The sequence below is a fragment of the Brienomyrus brachyistius genome, chromosome 1 (assembly GCF_023856365.1).
Source record: "Brienomyrus brachyistius isolate T26 chromosome 1, BBRACH_0.4, whole genome shotgun sequence".
Lineage (NCBI taxonomy): Eukaryota > Metazoa > Chordata > Actinopteri > Osteoglossiformes > Mormyridae > Brienomyrus > Brienomyrus brachyistius.
In genome coordinates, this window is record NC_064533.1 from 45,520,929 (window position 1) to 45,547,145 (window position 26,217).

The window sequence follows — 26,217 nt, forward strand, 5'->3', positions numbered from 1 at the left end:
AGAGCAAAATTCACCAATTAAAAAACTGAATGATCTGCTGAGGCAGCTTATCTATTAGACTTAATTATCATTGCTACATGTGGGGTAGCAGTGATAATAACCCAGGTCTCCGCCTGGGTTACATGTGTGTGGAGTTTGCATGTTCTCCCCATGTTGTCGTGGGGTTTCCTCCGGGTACTCCGGTTTTCCCCCACAGTCCAAAAACATGCTGAGGCTAACTAGACTTGCTAAATTGCCTGTAGGAATGCGTGTGTGAGTGGATGGTGTGTGAGTGTGCCCTGCGATGGGCTGGCCCCCATCCTGGTTTGTTCCCTGCCTCGTGCCCATTGCTTCTGGGATAGGCTCCGGACCCCCCGCAACCCAGTAGGATAAGTGGCTTGGAAAATGGATGGATGGATTTCGACCTCACTAGATATTAGCCGAAAGGTATTTTGCTTTGTTTAGCACCCCCTGTAGGTTGACATGTGCCATTTCTTGCATATGCAGATTGACCAATAGGAGGTGCTACAACAGAAATTAAAAACTGGCTCTGCAGGCTAAACTGTCAACAGTTTGTAGGGTAGGATTTAGGTGTTAGTCTGGGGTCACTCACAAAAATTCATCCAAGTCCACCATCAGGGGGAGATAAACGTGGGTCATGTTTCAAACATATGGCTTTGTTGCCTACACCATCACACAGTGAAATCTGAGGGGTGGTTATAGCCTAAGGACTTCTAAGAACAAAAAATAGGACGTCTCAACCAAAGGGGGGCGCTATAACAAAGCAAACCGCATTTTGTCTAATAACTCGTGAGGTGTAAGACAAATGTTCAAACTTTGTGATACAAGATACTTTATTCGTCACATACATGGTTATACAAGTGCAACATGTAGTGAAATGTACCCTGAACGACCCTTAGACTGCAAATCAAAAATAGAATTTAGAGTGAGGCAACAGTTACAATAACTAAAGTTACAATAACTAAAATATATATTCATAATGTACATATCATTAGCTGTTGGTTGATTGTAATTCCTCTATCAATTTAACATATATATTGTTGACAAAGTGAGCGACAAATAATGGTGCTGATTATCTAATAGATTAACAGTAGAAAAAAAAATATTTATTACATATATTATGTATATATCGTATGCTATCCTCCTCTGCAAATTTAGATGCTTCTAACGACATATAATATGCCAATGTGTATTTCAGCATTTTTTTATAATTACGCAAAACACAATTTGCATAACTTACTTTTATAACCTAACAATTGGTTCTTTATCTGTGGAACTTATATTGTGAGTCGGGTGATTCTCAGCATCTTCCTTATAAACACCTTTCCATTTCCTTCTCGTGGTTTCTTACTGTCTGTGCCGAAAGCTCGGCTTCATGTCGTTGGTTATTAAGCCAAGGAGCAATTCTATCTGCAAGGTTCACCAAGCTGCTGAAAGACAGCATGCTGAAGAGCAAAGAGGAGAAACAGAACCCACTGCATGGACAATTCTTTAAACTACTTGACCACCAGTATGTGGATGAAGAAGCATCAAAGCTAAAAAGTAAAGGCAGCACAAAATCAAGCACGAAATACCCAACTCCATCAAACAGCCATTCTTAAGACGGATATCGATTGTAAACGCAGAGTATGCCAACAGTTTTATGAGCTACATTATGGCTGTTTGTCCAGTGTTAATGCCTACAGAATACCTTCATAGGCGCAACAAAATAGCAAGCTATCTGAATCAGTCGATCTGCAAGGAATTCGGCCATGAAATGCCTGAGCGCTGACTTGACCACGACCCAGAAACGGTCGCAAACATTGATGCCTCAATCACAGTTATGTGAGACACGGTCATTAACACCAATAGAGCTATGTTAACGAACTGCCCTGATATAACGGTCTGCAACAAGAAAGAGAAAGCATGCCTCCTAATCAATGACACCATCCCAGAAGACATTAATCATCTAGCAAAAGAAACCGAGAAGGTTAGCAAGTACAGAAATCTGGCGATGGCAGTTTTTCGAACTTGGGCCACAAACACAGTGCCAGTTGTCACTGGAGCAGTCGGAACCCTGAAGAAGAGATTCGATTACAACCTGGAAGACTGTGTGAAAGAGGTGTAAAAGATCATGCTGTTAAAAACTATGGATATTCTGAGAAAAAAAAGTTAAAGTGTGAAGTAATACTCAGGTCTCTGGTTAGGACCTGGTTTGTAAAGACCAGCTTATGGGCTGCAAAGTGAAATATGCTTGGACCGGTAATAGATAAAATACAATCACTCACCTGTTAGACCCAAGTAAGACTTCCACACACACGACATTTCAAATACAGCTGCTATGCACATTCTGGTTTGTGATGTACTGTGTGGGAGTTTGCTTTATGACGTTAGCGATGTTGAAAGGTTCCCCAGTCGGGCTTCAGCCGTCAGTGAAGAAAGGCACAAGGCTCCTTGTTCAGTCAACAGACTCAACAGCAGGTACAATATATATTTTAATACTTTTTTAATTTTTTAGTTTTTAATTTAACAATCTGATATTGTGTTAATAGAACTCAACATTTTATTCCAATTGCAGTTTTAAAGTTTATGGAATGATTTACTCAAGACAGGTTTTGTCCTTCATATAGGTATTCTAGTAGAAATTAAGTGACTTCTTGGATTGAAATGAAATTCGATAACACAAGCTTCAACCAGACTTGTGATGTTCTCATCTCTACAAAGCATTCCCAAGTCTTGTATCCAATCTTCTACGCTATGGTGTTTCTGGTCAGCATATGTGGCAACAGTCTGGTCCTCTGCGTCACCTGTCAAAAACGGCAGAAATTCAATGCCACCTCTTTGTACCTGATCAACCTTGCGCTGTCTGACACCCTGTTCATCCTCGCCCTGCCTGGAAGAATTACCTACTATGTGAGGGAATTCGACTGGCCGTTTGGGGACCTCATGTGCAGATTAACCACAGTGGTGTTCTACACCAACACCTACGCTGGCATTGCGTTCATGACCTGCATCAGCCTGGACCGCTATCTAGCCATGGTGCATCCGCAAAGACTAATACGATTCAGGAAGGTGGAAGTGGTGCGAGCTGTGTGCACGCTGGTTTGGCTCCTGGTATTCCTCCAGACTGCTCCCCTTCTCTTCAGGACCATGCTCGGCAACAACAACGGGAAACGGACCTGCATGGAATACTTCAGCTTCGACGGCTCCCACTTAGTGCCTTACCTACTCCTTGCCGCCTGCACCATCAGCTTCTGCATCCCTCTAGGGCTGATCGTTGGCTGCTACACCCAGATAAACCGCAAGCTCTCAAGTTGTGCCAAGCAGAATCCCATGATGGGCCGCACACAACGCAGTCACAGGGCCAAACACATCACCCTGCTAATTCTTTTCACATTTATAGTGTCCTTCAGCCCCTACCACATCAATATCATGCAGTTCATGGTCCGTAAATTGCTCAGGCAGCCCACTTGTGAGGAACTCAGGACTTTCAAGCTATCTCTGCAGGTGACCGTGTGCATGATGAACCTCAACTGCTGCCTGGACCCAGTGATCTACTTTTTTGCCATAAAGACATACAAACAAAGAGTTCTGAGCCTGATAAAGGGCTACCGCAACACCTCTGTCCCATCCACCAGAACTGTGCTTGAATACAGCAATAGTAACACATAAGTCTCATACTAGACCATTCGGTCTCCTTTCATTGCAACCTTAATTAAAACATGCAACTATTTTTCTTAACAGAAATGAAACATTGTAAGCTTTTTATGCAGAATGAAAGGACAGCATCCTGTCTTTTCACGAATTAACATACACCTTGACTGCTTAAAATGAATATCCTTGATCTGTAAATGACGTATTTTCAAATCTTTTTTTCTACAATGTATATCCAATAAAAAAAATACAAATTGTTATTGACATGGAAGAGCATTCTGATATTAAAATATTCAAAACATGTTTTTTGATTATGTTGTATATTGGAGATTTTATTATTTTGTGTATCCTGTTCATTGTTTTCATTCCTGTCTGCATTTACTTCTTAGTCTGTATATTATACCACCTGGTGGCAAATAAAATTGAGTTCATGTATCCAGCAACCACGACACGTATTACTGTCTTTCTTAAAGCATGCGGAATTGACATGGAAGCCAATAATTACATTCATGTAAAACTGACCAGAAAACCAAAGAATTAGCCAGACAACTAAATACCTTTTTTGTTATCAGGAAAGCGCATCCCCAACATTCAACTTTCATTTTGAATTTAAAATGTTATTTCGAAGGTCACCGGATGAATAATTTTTCTTTGAAAATTATTATTCTCTTCTTTTGAGTCATTTTGGGTGAAACTGGAGAGATATTTACTCTTCGCAGAAAATTAATTTCAAGGCTGGGAACAGAGGAAAGGGCAATTAATTACTAACCACTTAAAAATGCTAACAACTGAAACTGATGATGATAAGTTGGTCTGCTATTAGTCTCTGAACAACATTTAATATACGGTAACCATATCAGCTTCTAACTAAAGTATATGATTGAATATCATCTAATTTCTAGAAAATATGACTATAGGTAGCATTTAAAACTACTATATTTTTTTATGTATCTACAATTGCAAGACAGCATTCTAGAAATGTCAATATGAATGTAAACATTGTATCGTTTGGTTTCTGATAATGACGTTTAAGCTAAACCAGACTCTGATTCAGAATACATGTTGTTCTCTATCTGTGTTTTGACTGAAGATGATCCAGAAGAATGTGAAAATAAGGGAAAGTTTGAGATAAAACGTCCTGCCTTGCAGGCAGGTGTCTTGTACTAAAATGTGTGGGTGGACTGAGATATGCCAGTTTGATAGCAGTGCTTCACTCTTCTCTAGCTTCCTGTTCTACATCTGAACTGCAGATCTTGTGGTAGATCAACGCGTCTTGAATTGGCAACAAATGGTGCATGAGCAGCTCCCAAAACCGGCTTCGTTTCTGTGCCTGTGTATTTATAGATCTTAGCGTTGGCATGCCACAGCCTCATTTAGCCCGAGTGAACATAAGTCATGCCAGCAAAACCTCCGGTCCTTGTGATTAGTGATTAGTGTGCTGAGTCGGTGTCCCATAGGTTGTCAGACTACAGTAACTTAATGGAAGCAGAGAGTTGTCTAGGCTTACAGCGGAGAATGATCTACTCTTCAAAGGTCCTCCCAGATGTCTCCCCTTCACAGTCACTTCACTTGTGACCAGGGCAGCTCAGGCAGGACAGAAATGTGGAGAACCGACATTTTCTGAAATTGATTTATTCGTTTAACGCCCCCACTTAGGATTTTTCAACATATATTTCTGTACTCCTCTTTGCAACAGAACTGAATGTTGAGCACTACAGTTGTTGCTTTTGATGCAGTGTATGCTGTGATTACATGTCTTATCCTTTGAAATGCTAGAAAGATAAAATCTATGCAGCAGACTGCTTGCAATTGCAAAACTTGCAAATTTTTTTTTTTATAAGAAACATTCCAGCATATTCTACTTGCAGCTACCCGAACTACAAAACAGCGTAAAGTACACATCTCGAAAAATGCCACGAATTACAGACAAATCGAGATTTATCCTTCAATCACTCATTATTTATTTTTAGGTTCATCTGATACACTTATATAAACACATCGATACACTCTTATATCTTTAACAACTCAAATATGTTTCAGTGACATTAAATAAATCACCACTTTGCCGTCCAAAATAAAATCCATGTCAACTTTTAAATCTGACATAATTGTCCATCATTGGGTGGGTTTTCTGTGCAATTTACAAAAAAGTCCACAAGAGCCAAAATACAAGGAAAATGCCAGCATCAAGTCAACACAGACAGGAACAGTAAAAATAGATAGCAGTATATTTCCGAGAAATGACCGTTTTACAAAGACTGTAGGTTTAATAGGTGTTAACATTGCACTAGTCACTGGACATTCCACATAACACAAACTTTAATCACTGCCTTAGTAAAGCCCAAGATCAGTCCACATGATTCAACTGCTTAGCCTTAAGATTAAAAGAGGAAAATGGTTCCTCGAAGACGTCACATGTTAGTGAAAACCCACTATTACACATCAAGACTGGTTTAATTTTCATTAAATTTCAAGACATTATCTTACATGTTTTCACACCTTAAAAGAGACCCATAGGTTTAAAAACGTATTATTTGGATACTATGAAGTGTCTGAGATAATAGTCAACAATGTAATATTCATTGTTCTATTCTTACTCGTTTTATAAAAGCATATATGCTTTTATGTTTTGTCTCTGCAGGCAGGATGAGAAGAAGGTTCCCATCATCTATCGAAGGTTTCTAAGAACAAAACTGGTATAAAATGACTAGATCATCACGGGAGATAATCTTTTCCATCATTCTGGCTACATCCCATTCAGCTATCAAAGCAGTCGTGAGAACAGTACTTCATGTTAACAAAACTTCCTCTTTAATACAAATAATCTATTAATGACCTCAGGCCTGAGACAATAATATACAAATGTAGGACAACATAATCCAAGGATGAATATTACAAACGTAGAACTTGGAATAACTGGTGATCCTAACATTTCGTGCAGCTGATTGCTTCATTTAAGCTTCACACGAATGGACAAAATGTATCACCAAGCAATGAAAGGTAAAGGCAAACAGTTTTGCTGTATTGAGATAATTAATTCGTCTCGTTTATGTTTCAGCTATTCACAGGAACGGGCCACTTTCATGCACACAAAGTGATTTTGTTTACCTCTGCTGTGAGCAGATTCAGTACAAGCTCTAAATGAGAAAGTGATTTTATTAAAACACATATATACTGATGAATTTACCCCACAGTATCATATGAATGTAACATATGAACTACAGCTTCTCGTAATTCCAATGTTGCAAATGAAAATAAAGATGAAAAATACAAAAACATTAAACTGCACTGCATTTCACCAGCTCATTTGAGACTCAGGATACAAGGTGAGGCAAGCTTTAGTGAAATTTGAAGGAAACTCTTGACTGCATACAAGCTTGCATGTTAAGCTGGAGAAAAGCAATTCACTTATGTTTTCAGAAAGATACAGACGTCTCTCAGCAGAGCAAAATATTAAGACGAAAAAAAAAGAAGCACATTTTAAAGTATATGACAAACCCCAGGAGATTCAAAAGGCTCTTCCAAAAATGTACAGCTCGACAAAGCATACACGCAATCAAAAAGGTAGCCACGCATTCTCTGGGAACGGACAGACTCAAGGGAATAAACCATGTCAGAATGAGAACTAAAATATTAAAATGCGATATATTATTTTTTGGTGCATTTTTATATCACTATGTACAAAATACGATGAAACTCATCTACCTTCCAACCACTTCCGTTGGTCAGAGACGGCAGAGTGTACACCCTGGTCACACACACACAAGCTATCATACACTAATGCCACCAGCTGCCTGTCTGCGGTTGCCAGGAGGAAACCAAAGTACTTGGAGGAACCCCATGCAGTTCAGTGAGAAGTAGCCGCTCTCCCCAAAAAAGGTGGGATTCAAATTTCCATCACAAGAAGTATGAGGCAACACTGCTACCCACTGAGGCACTGCGTCACTGCAAAAGGCTTCGTTACAGACAAAAGAAAGCACGTGCAAACTGTAAAATGTTCCTTATAGATAACTCCCATTTCAGTAGCTAAAATGGCAAAACGTATAGGCTTATCATAAAAGCTTAATGTTTAATATGTAATAATAATAAAAAAAAGAACAGGCTCTGATGAATGACAACATTCATTATTTTCATTATTCAGGACATGTATAAAAGAGTTATTCAGAAGACAGATGATGATTAAGAAAAAAAAGTACATAAATCTCTGTCAAAATTACAAAGCCGGCCATTTTTACATTTAATTTATTTTTGGATTAAATAAAAACTATTAAAATTTGCAGTGATAGCAGCCGCGTACATTCAGTCCACTTAATATTATAAAGTGTAACAAAAATGGAAAATAACACAAGTACCATGTATAACTTAAGGAAAATCAGACATAGCTGAATGGTCTGAAGATTTGCAGAAAACTTTTTATTGCAGCCAAAACAGCTTAAAAGCTGTGAATGATACAGTCAGACAGTTTATTTTTTTTACGTATTCAATATTTCAAACCATTAGGATTTAATAGGAGCCAACTGTGTAGACCAGCTATGATAAAAAAAAGTTACATGATGTAGTTGATGTTCATTTGAAGAAAAAAAAAAGAATTAAATCCTAAAGCCTTCAACCTGAAAGATTTCGAAACTCCTGAGTTCTTAAGGAGGAAATGCTCTTCAGTTTGCCCCCAAGTTCTGAATCGGGAAGCAAGATCAGTTCCAGAATAAGTCATTCTCACTCTCAGGACAGCTGAGGGCTTCTGTTACGTGTTACATGTTGTCCAAGGGTGTCCAATATAATTGCAGTTGTCCAGCGCTAGATATGGTGCTGTTACCCTCCTTCAGTGCTGAAGCAGGAAGTTAGTGGCCATGTTGATGTCATTGTTAGATGCTCTTAGGGCTTCCAAGGCGTCTAATCTAGAAAATCCCATCTCCACCAGCCTGGCTACCTAAAGGATCACAGGGACACCACAAACTCATTATGCATCTGACAGATCAAGGCAGAAGAACGACCCACAGGAAAACAGTCAGTATTTTATTTTACCAGCAGGTGGCAGAATTGCTCCCCAATGTTTTTGCTCAACTGCATCTTGAAAAAATGATTGACATGTTCGTATTAGATATTGTAATGACATTTTATGCAGTGCTTAAAAAGTTTATTCCAATATTGAGTATCGAGAAAATACAAGCAACACGCCAATAAGGGCATTGCGTAGCATTGTGTTGTTGGGACCTGGTATTTGGAAGGAGAAAATTTCAAATGGCATTTGGCTATTAAATTTTACTATATGGAGGACATTTTACTAGTAAATTTTTATGTACTTTACTTTTTGATGCTAAAATCATGTAGTACTGTGATTCTAACGCATTATTCATCCCATGTTCCAAACAGGCAATTTCATTTTTCCTGAAATTAATTTTCTTTCTGGTCACATCAAAGTTTCAGAGACAACTAATAAATTAAGAACCTAACTTAAACTATTTACACTAAAAGGCAGCCTTAATAAAATGTTATAATGGGTCAGATCATCCTTGGAGCAGCAGAAGATTAAGGACCTTGCTCAAGCATCCTATGGTGAAATCATTCTGCTGACTCCGGGGGTTCAAATGAAAGGTCGCCGGTTCAAATGCCAGGGTCAACACAGCGGATTCACTGTTGGACCCTTGGGCTTATTACTGGGGCTGAAATCCAAACCAATTAATAACTACGAATTTCTTGCATTTCCTGGTTAGCAGCCTGTAGATTGTGGATGGCTGATCACATGTGTGACGTCACACCGTTGCAAGGCAAAATAACATTAGAATCAAAGCAGAACATTTCTGTCCAACTGCAGACCCATTTGTTAGACAAGAGCATCTCTGTGGTTTTAGATATAAAATGTCATGGGAGAATGTGAGAGAAGAAAGGATAAGATGCAGAAAATACAATGAATTATGCATCCCTAGATAGACCTAGATGTGAAAGAGTTTTACACAAAGAATCTGTGCCGTCTACTAAATTATAGCGTGTGGATGTATAACCAATGACCAGCTATGCTTTTCCTGTGGTTGAGCCCTGCTCAATTCAGCTGACGAGTTGGTGACTTCCTTTCATTGTTGTCAGCTTCTGGCACCTACCTTTCTGGTGTCTTAGTCGCAATGAATCCTGCAGCTACTTATAGCTCCTCATGTTAACAAAACCCTGGCAGTGAGGTAGCAAATATCTAAAACTGAACATGGGAAGATTAGCGTGGCATGCTAAGCTAGTGAAACCACACTGAAATGCTATTACATCATTTTCTTGTTTCCCAGCTCACCTGCTCCTCAGACACAGGCAGGCCGTCAACAAGGTTGGGCGGTGACGCCCGTGCAGGTTGCTGGGGCTGTGCATAGTTTTCGTTCTGGCCTCGGTGACGAAGAGATGGGAAGAACCGGCTCCAGTTGATCAGGTGACCCTAAATGGAAAACATTCCATGTGTCGACCACCAGACACCAGCAGAAACCAACACGGATGCAAATGCGGGTAAAACACTGCAGAAATGTAATGTTTTGCAAAAACAAAAGTAATATTAGAAGATATTGACAGCAAAATTATCAAAGTGTATTACAGTGAGAGCTGCAAATCACTTGTGTTCAGATCAAGTGCAAATACTAATCATATCCATAAACACAAGACATCAAATGCAGGTACTTAATCGTTCTATTTGCAGAGACAGATGTCTAATAATAATAATAATAATTGATACTTTATTGATCCCCGTAGGGAAATTGTCTTTACGCCTCCCACAACTTGCTCTTTTTTTCATAGAGGAAGTTGTCTGCGAAGGGCTGCCACCCGTAGCGGTGCCCAGGGAGCTGGGGGTTAAGGACCTTGCTGAAGGACCCACAGGCTGAGGCTGGGTTTGAACCTGTGACCTTCTGATTACAGGCACACAGGCTTAGCCCACTGAGCCACACGCTGCCCCTTAATTATGCATATACCTATCTGGAACAAACACTTAAGCATCAACATTTCATAAGAAAGCCATACGCAGAATTTTTGTTTCAAAACAGTCTGTCAGAGAAGGATATCCGTGAAGAGAACTATCTTTCATAATTTCCTATCTGTAAAATGCATAACCCTCAGCACATTTTAAAGTGAGTTCATTTACTAAGTAGCTGAGGGCAAGTACCACACACTCTGAAACAAGCAAAGACGACTACAGTGAGAAAATGTGAGCTCATTTGCTTGTGCACCTGGCAACCTTGTGGCTGAAAGGGAGTTTAATATCGTCCTTTGCTCTAAATAACAGACCAGCATCCTGTTCCTGTACCAAAAAAACAGCTTTCACCAAATGTGTCCCTCACTCCATTATACAATGAATGAGGATGGATTTTTCCTATTTTTTTTTAAAGACTGAAGATTGTGGTGATTAAAATATGCCTTTTGACTGCATAGAAATAAATAAAACTTTCATAAAAATTTGTCAGACTGTTGTAAATGGTCTTAGCTACAATATATTTTAAACTTTGCTACAATTCATTTTGAATGTAATTTAACTTAAGATCCAGAACAAATCTTTTAACTTTAAAAAGAGCACTTCGGCATCTCTGATGGTCATACATCTCTAAATCATTGCTACATACTTTCAATGAATTGAGCCACATAGTGTTATTTCCTGCATGTGAGGCTACACACAGGCTAATACATCACTGAAGCTGAGAGTGAGTCAGAGGCACCAGGCCAGCGCTACAGGAAATGTGCTGCTTCCCTCACTTATTTGTGGTTTTACTGCTGAAAACACATTCCTCCCGAAGACATGATCAAGATGCAAGATCCAAAATCTCCTATATCTGCACACTCACGTATTATATCTTCCCAAGACAGACAGTGAGAAAGACAGATAGATACTCAGATAGACAGACACTCAGATAGACAGACACTCAGACAGACAGACACTCAGACCACACACACCTAAAACAGCCATAATAACACCCTTATATGTGTGTGTGTGTGTGTGTGTGTGTGTGTGTGTGTGTGTGTGCGTGTGGTATGTGTGTGCATGCAGTTATATATAATAACAATAGCATATCTGAGCGCAGATGGGATCAGCAGAAAAGGAAGGTCACAACATCCAGGTGGAAGACAAAGAATTGCACAAAGGGCTCTGCTATGAGAAAAACAAGCCAGTGTGGTAGTGAGAGAGACAGCAGAACACCATGAGTATGCACCAGAGAATAAGTTCCTCTTTTCCTGGTGAATGCAACCCAGCACGGACAAAAAGCTACAGAATGCACACAGATCGTTATCCATTTCAGAACTGGAACTGAAAAGAAGCCATCGTTTCTCAAATAGCCTCTTTCCCCTCAATCTTTGTCAGGGGGTTATTCAATATTTTGAAGCTAATCCAGATTCTGAGTAAGGCTAATAACAATAATAACCCGCCCCCCAATGATTGTAAAACATAGTTTTCCCATATGTGCTCCCCAGAACTGGATGCATATATATCCCGCAGAAGTGTATGACAATATTTGGGGGGGGGGGGGGGGGGGGGGGGGTGGGGATGAATGAAGCCAAATGAAAAAACTGGGATGTACACATTCCCCCAGTCTCCCTGGGTCTTATACCTCTGGGTATACATTCAGATCAAGAAACTTAGCAGAAAGAAGTTGGTGGCAGCCCTATATTTTACTGCCCCCCCCCCCCTTGCCAGTCCCCTTAAAATAATCGGAAACATCACTGTCATTAGTCTTTGATGCGCAATCTTGCACATGGAAAACAGCCAAGACTCGGCGACAAACGCATGTACAGGCGTCTACTGCAGCTATACCTGCTGTTGGTGACCCCTCCTCATCTGAGCAAACTGGGAGAGGAGGATTTGATGGTCCAGCATGTCCATCCTCTGCTGGCGCTGGATGTCTAAAGTTGCTCCCATGCCAAGGCCGGCCTCCAGGGGGGGCTCCGACGCAGAGAGCAGAGGACGTAACACATAGGAAGAGCAGCGCGCCACCCAGCCAGGCACCAGGAGGAAGTGCTGCAATTTCAGCGTGTTTCTGTGGTAAAGCACACCTGATCCCTTGACACCAACACAGAGAACAAACAAAAACAATAATATATAAGAATTACTTTTCAAAAATGACTCTACCCCACCATCAGAGTTCAAAAGTCCTTTAAGAGCTGAGATAACAGTACAAACACTTGAGCACTGGATCAACTTCTACAAAGGCCACACAACTAGAATACTAATGTTTTAACTGATTTTCTGTTCTACACAGACCTGTACTCATATCTTTGTGGAGACTGTCCATTCATGTCTATGAGACTGTACCAGGGTGCTGTATCAGGAGGGGTAAGACATGCGGATGCAGGATGTCACTGATGTAGCACTGTGCCGTTAGAGTCCACCAAATCACTATCAGAGATGACTTTAAGTCATACTCTATAGCTCCCCACACCATGATGTCATACCCTATAGCTCCCCACACCATGATGTCATATCCTATAGCTCTCCACACCATGATGTCATACCCTATAGCTCTCCACACCATGATGTCATACCCCTATAGCTCTCCACACCATGATGTCATACCCTATAGCTTCACTTATAGGTCACTTACATGCCCATCACTAGTCTGCTTGTGTACCGAGTTACATCCAAATCAGACGATTACTTCTGGGTGCTTAACTTTTTTTTGTCACTGAGTTTGTATACATAACCCACAATAAAGAAGCCGAATTATTAAATTGTTAAATGCGGAAATACTCTACTGTTTTATAAACATTTATCGTACAATATTGTATAGTAGACAACACAAAAAATAACTAAAGCATCTACAAAACATGTTGGCACTAAAAAATAGCTCATAAAATGGGTTTCAAAAGTCTAGTTGTTTCCTCATGCACAAAGGAAATCTGCATTTGAAAAATGTGTGAAAACCACTGGGCTACTTCTGAGCTACTTCTATATCCGCTAAAATCGCTCTAATGAACACTTAAAGCAAAATAGGTTACTATTTTACCTGAAATGATCACCTTTACTACATAAATACATACTTTTGTTACATGTTTGAACGACTTTACTTTAAAATGTAGTGCTACACTAAAATGTCGTGACAGTAGCAGAATTCATGCAATGTCATTTCCTGTGTTGAAAAGGTGGTAAATGCCGTTTTTACAGTTAAGGTCGTACCGAAGGACAAAATTCGAGCTCACGACTTTATTTTACTGTCAGGTTGACAGTCAGCAAGAAGGTGACACGGTCTCAGAGGCATCCGGTCTTTTATGATTTGCAATCAGTTGTCTGGCTATAGCTCTGTCGTGACACTAACAGTGCTGGAGAAGTAACTGACAAAAGTATTCCATTAAAGACAGAGGTGGAGAGTTCAGATCCAGAAAATACAAATCCAGACCAAAGTTTTGTTTCAACCAACCAGCTGCGCACTCTGGGACTGCGACTCTTTATACTCAACTGGTTGGTTGAGACAAAACCTTGGTCTGCATTTGTACTTTCTGGACCTGAACTATTCACCTTTGTCTTTAATGAAATACTTTTGTGAGTTACTTCCCCAATGCTGGACACTTACCACGGACCTCAGAAATTAACAGATTCAGTAGATAATCCATTTCTTGAGAATGACCAAATTAGGCTCTGGTGGAAACTATCCTACCCAATTTACATGGTGTATTATGTAGTATATCTGAGCCTAACTGCTAAAATTGCTAGGTTTGCCGAAGGGTGCTTTGCCACACAAGTCCAGATGGAACCAATGTCAGAGAATCAAAAAGTTTCATAATCACAGAATAAGAATCCATTGCTGTAAACAGAGTAGCAAAATATTATTTCTGACAGGCTCTCCAGCTAGTGTGTAGTTAACACACCGCATTTAGAGATGCACAATATATCACTTAACATATCTGTAAAAATACTGGTCTGATGTGTCAATCTCAGCTGATATTGCATGTCTGATATTTAAACGTTATATGAAAAAGCTAAAAGTTAGCTGCACTAGAGCTAAAGAAACAATTTCTCCGATAAGAGAGAAGATTGTATTGAATTACTTCAGCTCATTCACCAATCTCAATAAATAAGGGATGTTTCCAACCCCACCCACCTCTGGGTTGCTGATGATAAAGTTTGCCGAGCGGGGGAAGGGGGGGGGGGGGGGGGGGTGTGAGTATCAAATATTAGGTTTGAAAATATGGAACAAATCGATGGATGGCAACTCTCCATAGAAATGGTCTCTTAGTATCAATCCACAAGACAGTCTTAAGTGGCCTGTGACTTGTTTTTAATTCATCACTAAATCTGACTGGCAGATCGATGTTTTGTTTTCCACGGAGTTGAAAAACGTTATAACATCATTCTGCTAACCAGAGTCAGCAAGCGTCACCCACAAAAGGCTTCAGTGCCGGCACCCCTCCCCCCCCCCCCCCCCCCCCATGCAACTCCCCAGCAAATTCAAGCCAAATTTAATCATGGGGGACCAAGCTCAGCATGAAGACTTTTTTATCATTGATATTTGCTTGGCATCATAAACCTTCATTAACTGCACAATACACTAGTACAGCTAGACGTAAACAGCGGTAAATATCGACTGTCAAATCTGGAAGCTGAGCAAGTCAAAATGGTAAAATCATTGTCATTCTGTAAAATCTTGACCTTTCAGAATACTAACCTCAGTGGCTGGTGAATTGCATCTCAAAACCAAAAAAATCACAAAAAATGTAAATGTCTGCTTTGACGTGAAAATTACAGAAGCGAGATGAGAGTTTGATGAGTGTTTTTCCTTTTGTGGCCATCCTACAGTTGTTCCATAGTGGACTAACTTTCAGAACATTTCAGCAATTCAAAATAAACAAATAATCAAATAAGTATTTTAAATCAGTATTTCTCAACTCGGTCCTCAGAGGCCCCCAAACGGTCCATATTTTACCAGGAGCAAAAAAGTGTACCCTACTGATTTAGAGCAAACATGAATGCCTCAAATGTCTATACCAGGGGTCACCAACATGGTGCCCGCGGACACCAGGATGCCCCCCCAAGGACCACATGAGTCGCCCGCAGACCTGTTCTAAAAATAGCACAACTCACCAGTGAGCTGCATCTACAATTTAATTTTATCCTGTTGCTATTCTTCTTTAATCACATTTGCATTTATATAGATTTGAAAATGACAATATCTAAAAAAAGCATGAAATGCATAAAGTTGAAACTGGTAACCCTTCGTATTGCTCAGAACCCGTGAAGCAGCTCTCAGTTTCAAAAAGGTTGGTGACCTCTGGTCTATACTGTTAGGTAAGGTGAAGCATAGAGAGAAAAAACAGGCAGTTCTCAGCAATTTCTGGGGCAGGATAATCCCTCTGCCAGAAAATTCAACTAATTGTCAGGGAAAAGGTGGTAATCTGAAGGACAAATTTATTGCACAACTGTCTAAATCGTTACAAGCAAATGAAACTTAGCAACCAATCAAAGCATAATTTGCGAAAAAAAATATGGCATGCGGGTAGAAAGGTACACCGGATGACAAAAAAGCAGGTGCCACTGAGTAACATCGTGATGCAGATTTAACTCATTGTGGGACTTCAGTCGATGCATTGCACATTCACCAACAGGTGCTTGCAAGTTATTTTTTTGTCCAGGTTGAGAATCACTGATGATTCAAAGCACAAAAGGAATTAGAAAGGACTAAAAACTACAGAAAAAAAATTGCAAATCAAATAGGACAAACTCCACAGTGACCTTACTTACCAGTCCGCTAAGAGAGAGGACCCACATGAAGGGACTGGACGTCAAAAGCTTAAAAACAGAAAAATGAATGTAGTCAATCACCAAAGCAACATTAATTTGTATAAAAAGGGCTGCCTGCTCTGTGATGCATCAGTGTAAAATGATGGACCTTAGTTTTCTATAAAGTTCAGGCAGGGATTTTTTAGCACAGAGCTGGTAACGTGCTAGTCTGGACATCCCCTTCCTTCTGTCTAGTGCCAAGAGAAAAAGCAAGAATTATGAATGATGTTTGCCATTCAGGGGTAATTTTCCATCATGATGCTGTCGTCACATTAGTCATTTAAAGGTGAAAACCCACAATTTAAGGTTAGGAAAACGCATGATCTGTAAAACCTATTAAGTAAGCCGGCCTCCCAGTTTTGCTCCAGGAGTACGGACTCCAGCCTTTCAGTAATAATGACAGACGAAAACAAAGTCGAAAAGGGCGGACAACAGAAGCAGGAGCTGGGAGTGGCATGACAAAAGAACCACTTCCTTCCACTCTGGCACAGAGAGAGAACACTGAGAGGGAGGAATAGAACACGCTAGAATGTTTTGTATTTTATTACACACAAGTCTACCAATTCTCCCAGAACGCTTATAGACTATTCTTATGCTTCTAGAACTCACCAGGAAGCTTAGTATGTAAGGTGATGTAGACCCTGAGACCCCAGTCTACAAGACACTTTCCCTCATACTGAAACACCACACAAACAGTGGGAGGGGGGATTCATCAAGTCAGACTATGTGGTAACTGCACTTTGCATATCGATACAGATAAGGAGCAGCACTTATGGGCCCATCACGTGGGAACATATTTTCATGACAGGTTTGCCCTGTACTAGCAAAACAGGAAGACCGATCTACTGATAAACGGTGCAGCATGTTGAAATGACGTAAAGAATAAATGACTTTTAATAAAACTTCGCAGAATAACAAATATTCTGTCCATACTTCATGTGCTGAATTTGCTTCATTAATTTCTGTGCTTGTTACTGATAAAATAGAGTAACACAATAAAAATAACCGATAGTGACAACATCTAAATATATAACAAAATTATATAACAAAATAAGCCATTCAGTGGGTGCAGTGAAACTCCTACGAGACAATGTAACAGTGATTTGGTACAGGTTTAATTGAGATACTGCAATTCATTGCTTCAAATTTCAGCTACCCCAATCCCAAAACAGACCACAAATGGGTTTCTCTTCATGCTCATATATGCTTTTCATTACCACATGCTTTCAACTTGGTTTGCAGTACAGACTTGCGTTAAGCAGAATCAAAACACAGTGACTTAAAATAGAACAGAGATCTTGACACTCACCTGCAGGCCTATAATGTAGACCAGAGATTTGTTTGTGATTGAGAACTGACCGAAGATCTGAGTGACTTGGACTTGCGGGATGGAGCAGTAGAAAGGCACGAAGAGGGCAAAGACTGGGCCCAGGCTGCAAATGGGGAGCACAGAAAGCATGATTAAAGCAATCGTGCCACTGGATTTCATAGAGCTCACTGGCTTCTTAAGCTTTTTGATAGCACTGCATGTACACAAGCACCAAATTCATCATCAATCTACTATATCTGATTCACACAGCAAATAGACATCATTTCCTATTTAGAAAATTTCCTGGGAAATATACAATCCTCTGACAACATAACAGTCGTCGGCTTACTACAATGAACTATTCTAAATATGCTAATGACACGACACGTGAAAGTGGCAAATATAGTTGCGGTTTCTGTATTCGTATGGGTGCACCTGGTCACTAGGCTTATGTCAAAAACCACTTAAATCTTTTCTTTCGCTATTTTGTGCTAAAAACTGATAAGCAGGTAAATATCAGTCTTCAGATCCATTGCATTGCATTACAATTTTTGAGCTTTCATCAATAGTAATATAATAAATAATAATAATAATAATAAAATATATTAATAATACCATTACACGGAATTCATGCTACACTATGGAATTTTTAAGAGGTGTAAATTTGCACTAAATAGACAGACACTTTCAAAAGATTTCACTTCCTATAAGGCTAAGAAAGCTTCAACAACCGAGGGAAAAAGTGAACCACAGAGGAAGTGACGTCAATCACCATAGTTACTCACAAAAGAGAGGGATTGCACTTCTCTATTTCGTAGTGGACGGACAGTGCAGACATAACGTGGTTTGACTTGGGCAGAGTGAACAGCTTCTCTAGACCATGTGAAGGCAAATTTTTCTTCCTTAACACCAGAGTATTGTGTATTTCACAAGAGTAAAGGGGAAAAAAGTTTTTTTTTTTTTTTTTTTTTTGGTAAGTACAAGTTTCTGAATTTCTGGCATGAACTGAACCAAAAGGTATTGAACAAATTTGAAAGTAAACTGCTTCTGTTGCTTTTACTACAGTTAATTCGTGTGTAATTATAAAAATGTTTCACGTAAATAATAAAAAAAAACTAAAATTATGGTTTTAGATATAGTATTTAATTAAAAAGAACATTGTGTGCTTCAATACTTCATTATATAAGGACAGGATGTTAACATTTTTATTTTCTTGACTCAAATTTCAGTTCTGACAATGTAACGTCTGCAATAAAATTATAAAACTAATACTGATAAATAAATCATTATATTTAGAGGAAAATAACACCCTGGAGAAAATAGCTTAATAGAGATTTGGAAATTTGGAGGTAACTGTTTTTGCACAAACAACAGTTCAACAGTTCAAGTAGTGATGATTTAACCTATTTACTGTAAACCTAGATATAGAACAATGGTTTTGAGTCAGAGATACATCACAGGAAATCTACCTTTATTCATTTTGGAAGTATTCTAACCTGCCAAATAAGCAAAGGTTCACTGCTTAAAAGATGTACTGTAGCAAAAGAATTGAAGCTACTTGTAATGCTTGTAAGTCTAAGCACCACAGCGGCAAACTGGAGACATCCACGATGTTAAACTGTAATGACGCACCAGTTTCTCATAAATTAAAATCATTTAAGGGGATCTACATTTTCTTTCATACAAAAACTAATTTGAAGCAGCCAGCAAGCACGTGGAAAAAGAAGTAAGTTCTGCTTCTATTCTGCTTAGCACATCTATCATGAACTCCGCCCTTCAGCAGCTACAGCAGTGCAGAAGCTCATATGGGAGCCTGACTAGTTCTGTCTGTGTGTCTTTGTGTGTGTGTGTGTGTGTGTGGAAATTCACCTCAGTGAGAAGTTACTCAGTATGTCTCATGCTACACTATAATGGCTGAAATCATCTGGCTATCAAATATCAGCAGAAAATTTATCTCGGCATCTGAACACACCGCTGCTGCTAAGCCAGCATTGCGCTTCATGTTCTCAAAAACATTTTACTGAATCTGCGCATGAAGGAATCCGCTTTTCAATTGTGTGAATGACCACACCTGATCAGATGCTTTCGATTTTGATGTATTTATGTTTGCACTCTGTTGGGGCGGCAAACATCTACCGCTAAAATAAGTGACAAACATCTTCAAAGCATAAAAGTCTCACCGGTGCCGGCAGACAACATCAGTCATCCGTAAAAAAACAGATGAAGATCCAATAACAGAGAATTAGAGTTTATCTGTTCCGCTTACTGCATTTTATCAGTGATATTTTTTTCCTGTTTTTGCTTTTATATTAGACTAATTCAAAGCCAAGGGCTATGCATGAGAAAAGGCTAGGGATGTCTGGAGGAATGGGAGAAGCAGCGTGCAACATTTATGTCCATATAAAGAGCATCTAAAGCAAAATACATACAAACACACTGAAATGAAGAACATTTGAGCTTACAAAGATCCATGATGAAGCCACCATCATGACGAGAAATGAAAACATCTACGGAACAAAACTTCTGTGGCGATAAAATCATGACATTAGTGTTCATCCAAATAATCTTATTAAAGAAGGAAAACGGAGGCATTTTAAGTTAAAAGGAAAAATTTTGTACAAGTAAAAAAAAAAAATGCTGATTTATGATTTAATAAAGGACATTTTTTCAAATTATAGTTTTTCTTCATATTTTTATATCGAGTTAAATATCACACTGTGCACTTGTTATCGTGATATTATCGCACTGTGGGGTTTTGGTATCGCTACATCCCTAACTGACACTCTTCTTTCTTCCCTGCAGATCTAAGACATTCCCATGGAGGTGCTGCGGGGGAACACGAGCACCAACTCCTCAGTCGAGGAAGGATGCACGAATCTGTACGACCACCGGCACACCGCCAAAATTCTGATGTCGCTCCACTATTCCATCGTCTTCATTGTGGGTTTCCTGGGGAACCTGCTTGCCCTACATGTAATCTGGCCTAACTTGAAGAAGATAAACTCCACCACACTCTACTCCACTAACTTGGCAATATCAGACATCCTCTTCACGCTTTCTTTGCCACTCCGCATTATGTACTACGGGATGGGCTTCCACTGGCCCCTAGGTGGAGTTCTCTGCCAATTGAGTAGCTTCATCTTCTACATCAACACCTATGCTGGGGTGAACTTCATGACCTGCCTGAGTGTAGACCGCTTCATTGCTGTAGTGCTGCCGCTGCGCTACAGCCGCTTTCGGAAGGTACAAAATGTCAAGTATATCTGCATCGGTGTCTGGATGCTGGTTTTGGCTCAAACTCTGCCAATGCTGTTCAATCCAATGACAAATCATGAGAAGGATGGGTATGTGACCTGCATGGAGTACCCTAACTTTGAGAAAGTGGAAAACCTGCCATATATGTTGATTGGAGCAGTCTTCTTGGGCTATGGCATCCCAGTGATGACCATACTGGTGTGTTACTCTGTCTTGTCTCGGAAGCTATACACTGCAGCCAAGACTAATCACCTGACTGGAAAGTCTGGCCGAAACAAAAAAGCCATTGGCGTTATCTGCTGTGTCATGCTGGTTTTCACTGTGTGCTACACCCCTTATCACATTGACATCTTGCAGTACATGATTCGAAAGCTCATCTACAACCCTGACTGCCAAGAGCTGTTCACCTTTCAAGTCTCTCTGCATGTCACGGTCTGCCTCATGAATTTCAACACCTGCCTTGACCCATTCATTTATTTCTTTGCCTGCAAGGGCTACAAACGGAAAATCATGAAGATCCTAAAGAAACAGGTGAGCGTTTCCTTCTCTAGTGTGGTTCGGACTTCCCCAGAGGTCAACTCCCGTGACGCTATAGACGCCACAGAGATCCAGTTAAACAGCAGCAAGAACAACATGTGAAAACAGTCAAATCGCCATGCTAACTGAAGGAGGACCGTATTAAGCAGGCAACACCTGTAGGCATAAGCTTGTGAAGAAGATCCCACCAAGTAACGAACTGATGCTTTCGGGAACAAAAACAAAGAAAGTTCTGGAAGAACATATTCAGCATAAAACAATACTGCCATCAACCACAGAAACTACCTGCCAGAAAGAAAGAGTCAAATTATGTATTATATATAAATGCAAATGTAATTAAAGATGAATGGCAACAGGATAAAATTAAATTTCACACGCCGCTCACTGGTGAGCTGTGTCGTTTTTAGACCAGGTCCCCCGTGACTCATATAATCCTTGGGGGCGTCCTGGTGCCCATGGGCACCATGTTGGTGACCCCTGATCTCAGAAAAAAGGGGAAAATTTGTACTTTTGTTGTCAGTGGGGTTGTACCCTTGAAGGTCTGTCTATTGTTCTCTTTAGCCATAAGTAACTGTAGCTTTTAAGGTACAGAAATGGACGTCAGTCTATTTCGGTACTGTAAAGAATAATGTTTTACTTTCCAGATGAAAAAATGTTGGTTTGAACCAAACATCTCCAGTGTCGAAAAGTGTCAAGTGTAAATAAAGCTGCTGCATAACTTAAACAACTGTCTGAATTAACTATTTACATAACTACTGAGCTAACTCTGAGTTCCGTTTTGAGTCAACCATGCAAATTATCTGACCTGAAAGCTCAATTTCTGGGAAACAAGCTGGTATTCCCATGAAGACATGGACATATAAATGGTTTTCCTCATTGTATAGTAATAAAACATTAATATTGATAAATCCTTGCAGAGTTCATTAGATTAGATTCAATTTATTGTCATCGTGCAGAGTACCAACCAGTACATGAAATGCAGTTAGAATCAGACCAGAAGTGCAAGAGTATTATTTACAAATAGCACTGTAATAATTAACGTGCAGGAATGTAGAGCATGTACAGAAACCGGAAGGGTACGTCGCTGGGGTTCTCAAAATCCAGTGGTGCGGATGTGGACAGAACCGCAAGCTAATCTGGACCCAGCTGATAATGCACCTTATTAATCAATATGGTTTACGTAAAAAGTCTTAATTAAGCAATAACATGCGAGAAGGAGTGAGGTTGTACTCCAATACATCACGACAGTGATTTGGACGTAGCTAAGAAGCCACACGCTGAGTGCTAAAGATAATCAAAGCCATGATATACTGGAGTACAACTGCATGATGTATGTTATTGATTTTTTTTAACAGTTCATCAAATACTATTTATAAGGTAACTGTAATAAGCCAGAGTATATACTGCGACACAAACATTCCAATGCAACACAGCTCACTCGCTTCCAACTACTTTGCATCATTTAAATTTGACTAAGTAACGGTTTTTAGACCCACCTGTAAAGTGAAGTGATACATCTGATGTGAAACATCCGAGTGCAGTTATACTCTGATATCATGACTTGCAGAATACCTCCTGTCCAATCAGATTTCCTGCGTTCACCTAACTGCTGCATAATGTGGTTTGAAGATCAAAAATACAACGTAGAACCGCCAAATTTCACACAAACATAACTCGCCCTTTGCCCCCTCCCCATGACAGAGAGCCCAAGCAATCAGTGAGAATTTTTGTCATATATTGATGTCCATATCAAAGTTCATTGATTAAAGTTCATGAAATGCTGTTTTGTTATTGAAAATAGTTCCGGACCTCAGACTTTTGGTTAAAATGCTTGAGAACGTCTGTCATTATGGGACTGCCGTATAGGAAAATATATTGGTAAGCAGAGATATACAAATGTATCTGTACCATAGGAAGCAAATGAGTAAAAAATGAGCCCAAGAAACAATAATATATTTAGGGAAGAGACTATGTTTCATAAATTAATTATTAACATGTTTTTATGTAGCGGACACCTTTTATCCAAAGCAATGTATAATTTAGAAAGTAGATCCCGCCAGTTCCTGGAATCACTGTGGTTGGAGGCCTTGCTCAAGGACCCAATGGTGAAACCATTTTGCTGACCGAGGGATTTGAAACAACAACCATCTGGTAATGCAACCCCCTTAGCTAACTGAAGCAATGATATATAATCCTGATAATAAAACACACAATATATGGGACATCACAACAGCACAGGAAAACAGTACCAGAAAATGGAGCTCTATTTTAAGGCCAAATCTGAAACTATCTGTGTGTGTGTGTGTGTGTGTGTGTGTGGGGGGGGGGGGGGGGGGGGGGTTACGGTTAGGGTTAGGGGGGGGGTTTCACAAGTCAAAGCATGACTTACAAACCAACAATTTTACAACTAACCACTCAATGAATTATATTCTAACTGAAGAATATATAGGTCAGGAACCAGGCTGGCTGAAATTTTCCCAGCACAGACTTATAACCAAGTACACTGAAAAACAGAGCATGCTGCAGACGAGGAGCATAGATAATGCACACCCATGCACACTTTACTGAGGGAACACAAAACGCAAATCTTGTAGAGTTACTTAGTCAGAACAATTTCATTATTTACTTCCACCGATGGAAGTCCGTGATCAGACCAGCTAATTAATCCATCTGAAGCTAAGCAGGTTTGGGTCTGGCCAGTACTTGGATGGGAGACCAACTAGGAAAGCTGGCCTCATGTGAGCCTTCTCTTAACTACCCCTTAAGATCCTATGGGCAAATAAAGCTTAACCGGTTAACACATAAACCTTTAAAAGAAAGTTGCCTAAAAGAGGAAGGACCACTGAGCCTCGGAAACATCTGATAACCGTCTGAAAAAACAGACTTCTGTGTATAATAACCTTTTAAATCATGGGAAATTCTCAAGACACCAACCACTTCCTCCAAGCACAGATACAATAAATGTATTAGTCTGTTACATGACGTCATTCAAATATACAGCACTTGGGAAAAAAAGCCGTACAGTTAAGAACACAATCAAGGTTTTCCTATATTACACAGTAGCCCTAAGAGAGAGAACTGACGGTAAACATTATTCAATTTGTTTATGAAATACTGCCATCTACTGGGCAGCACGGAATATAACGCTCGTACCTCAAAAGCATCAAGGAGGTTATGGTACCGACCCGAAAACTTGTACTGACATTTGACAAACTATTCATTCACAAATAAACTATAATAAATGGTTTCATCCATCTTATTGGAAATAAATAAAAGAGTATAACAATTCTAATTATCAAGTTATCAACAATCAAGTACAATTGAATACTTTTCTTACCATGCTTTCATTTTGTGTCCACAATGTATACTACATATCTGAAGCGCTTAAGCAGTCAGCATGTCTGCAAAAAAGCAAACTGGGCAGGTCAATACTGGTGTTATGCAAAGCAAATGCTATAAATGTAGTAAACTCACCCATTTACACATTTATATCAGGGTATTCTTATAGAATTAATTAAAAATTAAGCCCTAAGAAGGTTTTCTTGGATGTATATGTATCCTTCTATGAACTAAACGTCTGGTTAGTGTTGCAAGGCTATGCAAACCAGAGTGTTCTTCTTAATTCCACTAATGCCAGCAGCCATTCCACCTGCAGATCAGACCAGCTAATCAATCCATCTAAAGCTAAGCAGGTTTGGGTCTGGCCAGTACTTGGATGGGAGACCAACTAGGAAAGCTGGGTTACTGCTGGAAGAGGTGTTGGTTGTGGCCGGCAGATTAGCCCACCCTGCGGATCCCAGTGCCCTGACGGGGATACTGTGCTGTAAAAAGGGCACGTCCTTCGGATGAGATGTATAACCAAAGTTCTGAAGTCATAAAAGATCCTGGGCGCCTTTTGAAAGAGTAGGTGTGGTACCTCAATGGCCTGGCTAAAATTCCCCACTGTGGTCCTATCAAATCTGGCCTCCTAATCATCCCCTGTACCTAAATGGTGAATCCCCTCCCGCCCCTTTATCACCTTAGCTACAGTGGGGGGAGTGAACTGGTGCAGAATGACTGCTGTCGCATAATCCGGGTGGGTGCTACACAGTGGTGGTGGGTCAAGTGGTTCCCCATTCATTATGTAAAGCGCTTTGGGTGTTTTATAAGTGTAACTTTCAATTACATTAGTGACTGACTTTCACTGTGATAGGAGAGAAATCAAAGCAAAAGCGTTCAGCGTCTTACCATAAATAAGGTAATGAAATAAATCTTAGCAACTTATATAATAAAAGAAATGTACAGAAGTAGAATGAGCTTCACCATTGACACTGTCGCTAATGGAAGCACTGAAATTCAGTACAACCAGAATTTGAGTGTCGATATTTGCCTGGAACAAATGTTTTACTTAATTAAACATTAAGATTAACTAACTTCATTCCCTCAATGAGGCTGCTGGAGTTTGAAGGAGATTTGGAGAAACAGGCACATACTGTAGGCCATCAAGAAGATATTTCCTCTAATGGGAAGATAGTGCTCGCTCTTAGACCATAAAATTCCTTTCCTCAACCTCTAATTATGGTTCGGTAAAGCTACTCTTTTTTCAGGCAGGAATTGATGCATGAAAGCGCAGTGGTTAGCCCTGTGGAACCCGGGTTCGAGTCTCCGCCAGGGTGTTTGCATGCTCTCTCCATGTTGTCGTAGGGCTTTCCCCTGGTACTCTGGTTTTCCCATAGTCCAAAAACATGCTGAGGTTAGCTGGAGCTACTAAATTGTCCAT

The 26,217-nt window shown here is 39.9% G+C and overlaps 3 protein-coding genes across 4 annotated transcripts in view; 2 read left to right on the top strand and 1 right to left on the bottom strand.

The window, feature by feature from the left end:
* Positions 1 to 2,392: 2,392 nt before the first annotated feature.
* Positions 2,393 to 4,068, top strand: si:ch211-184m13.4 (uncharacterized protein LOC798560 homolog). Its single transcript, XM_049015101.1, has 2 exons — positions 2,393 to 2,460; positions 2,610 to 4,068. Exon 2 carries the CDS (start codon positions 2,647 to 2,649, stop codon positions 3,649 to 3,651), a length of 1,005 nt encoding a protein of 334 aa, XP_048871058.1. The 5' UTR covers positions 2,393 to 2,460; positions 2,610 to 2,646; the 3' UTR covers positions 3,652 to 4,068.
* A 1,502-nt stretch (positions 4,069 to 5,570) lies between these two features.
* ubac2 (UBA domain containing 2) overlaps positions 5,571 to 26,217 on the bottom strand; it is a 29,167-nt gene continuing 8,520 nt past the window's right edge. Inside the window, exons 5-9 of one of the 2 annotated variants that reach the window (XM_049012683.1) lie at positions 17,667 to 17,790; positions 16,319 to 16,366; positions 12,401 to 12,646; positions 9,908 to 10,045; positions 5,571 to 8,560 (exon numbers count right to left, since the gene is read on the bottom strand). In XM_049012683.1, the coding sequence (XP_048868640.1) occupies positions 8,453 to 8,560; positions 9,908 to 10,045; positions 12,401 to 12,646; positions 16,319 to 16,366; positions 17,667 to 17,790 (664 nt within the window). In that variant the 3' untranslated portion in view covers positions 5,571 to 8,452. Of the gene's footprint in view, positions 8,561 to 8,580; positions 8,701 to 9,907; positions 10,046 to 12,400; positions 12,647 to 16,318; positions 16,367 to 17,666; positions 17,791 to 26,217 lie in introns of those variants that run through there. The other variant, XM_049012688.1, reaches the window with a different exon arrangement.
* Positions 18,460 to 22,185, top strand: LOC125740873 (G-protein coupled receptor 183-like). The gene is made up of 2 exons (XM_049012669.1): positions 18,460 to 18,639; positions 20,469 to 22,185. The coding sequence occupies exon 2, from the start codon at positions 20,484 to 20,486 to the stop codon at positions 21,558 to 21,560; it is 1,077 nt and encodes a 358-aa protein (XP_048868626.1). The 5' UTR covers positions 18,460 to 18,639; positions 20,469 to 20,483; the 3' UTR covers positions 21,561 to 22,185.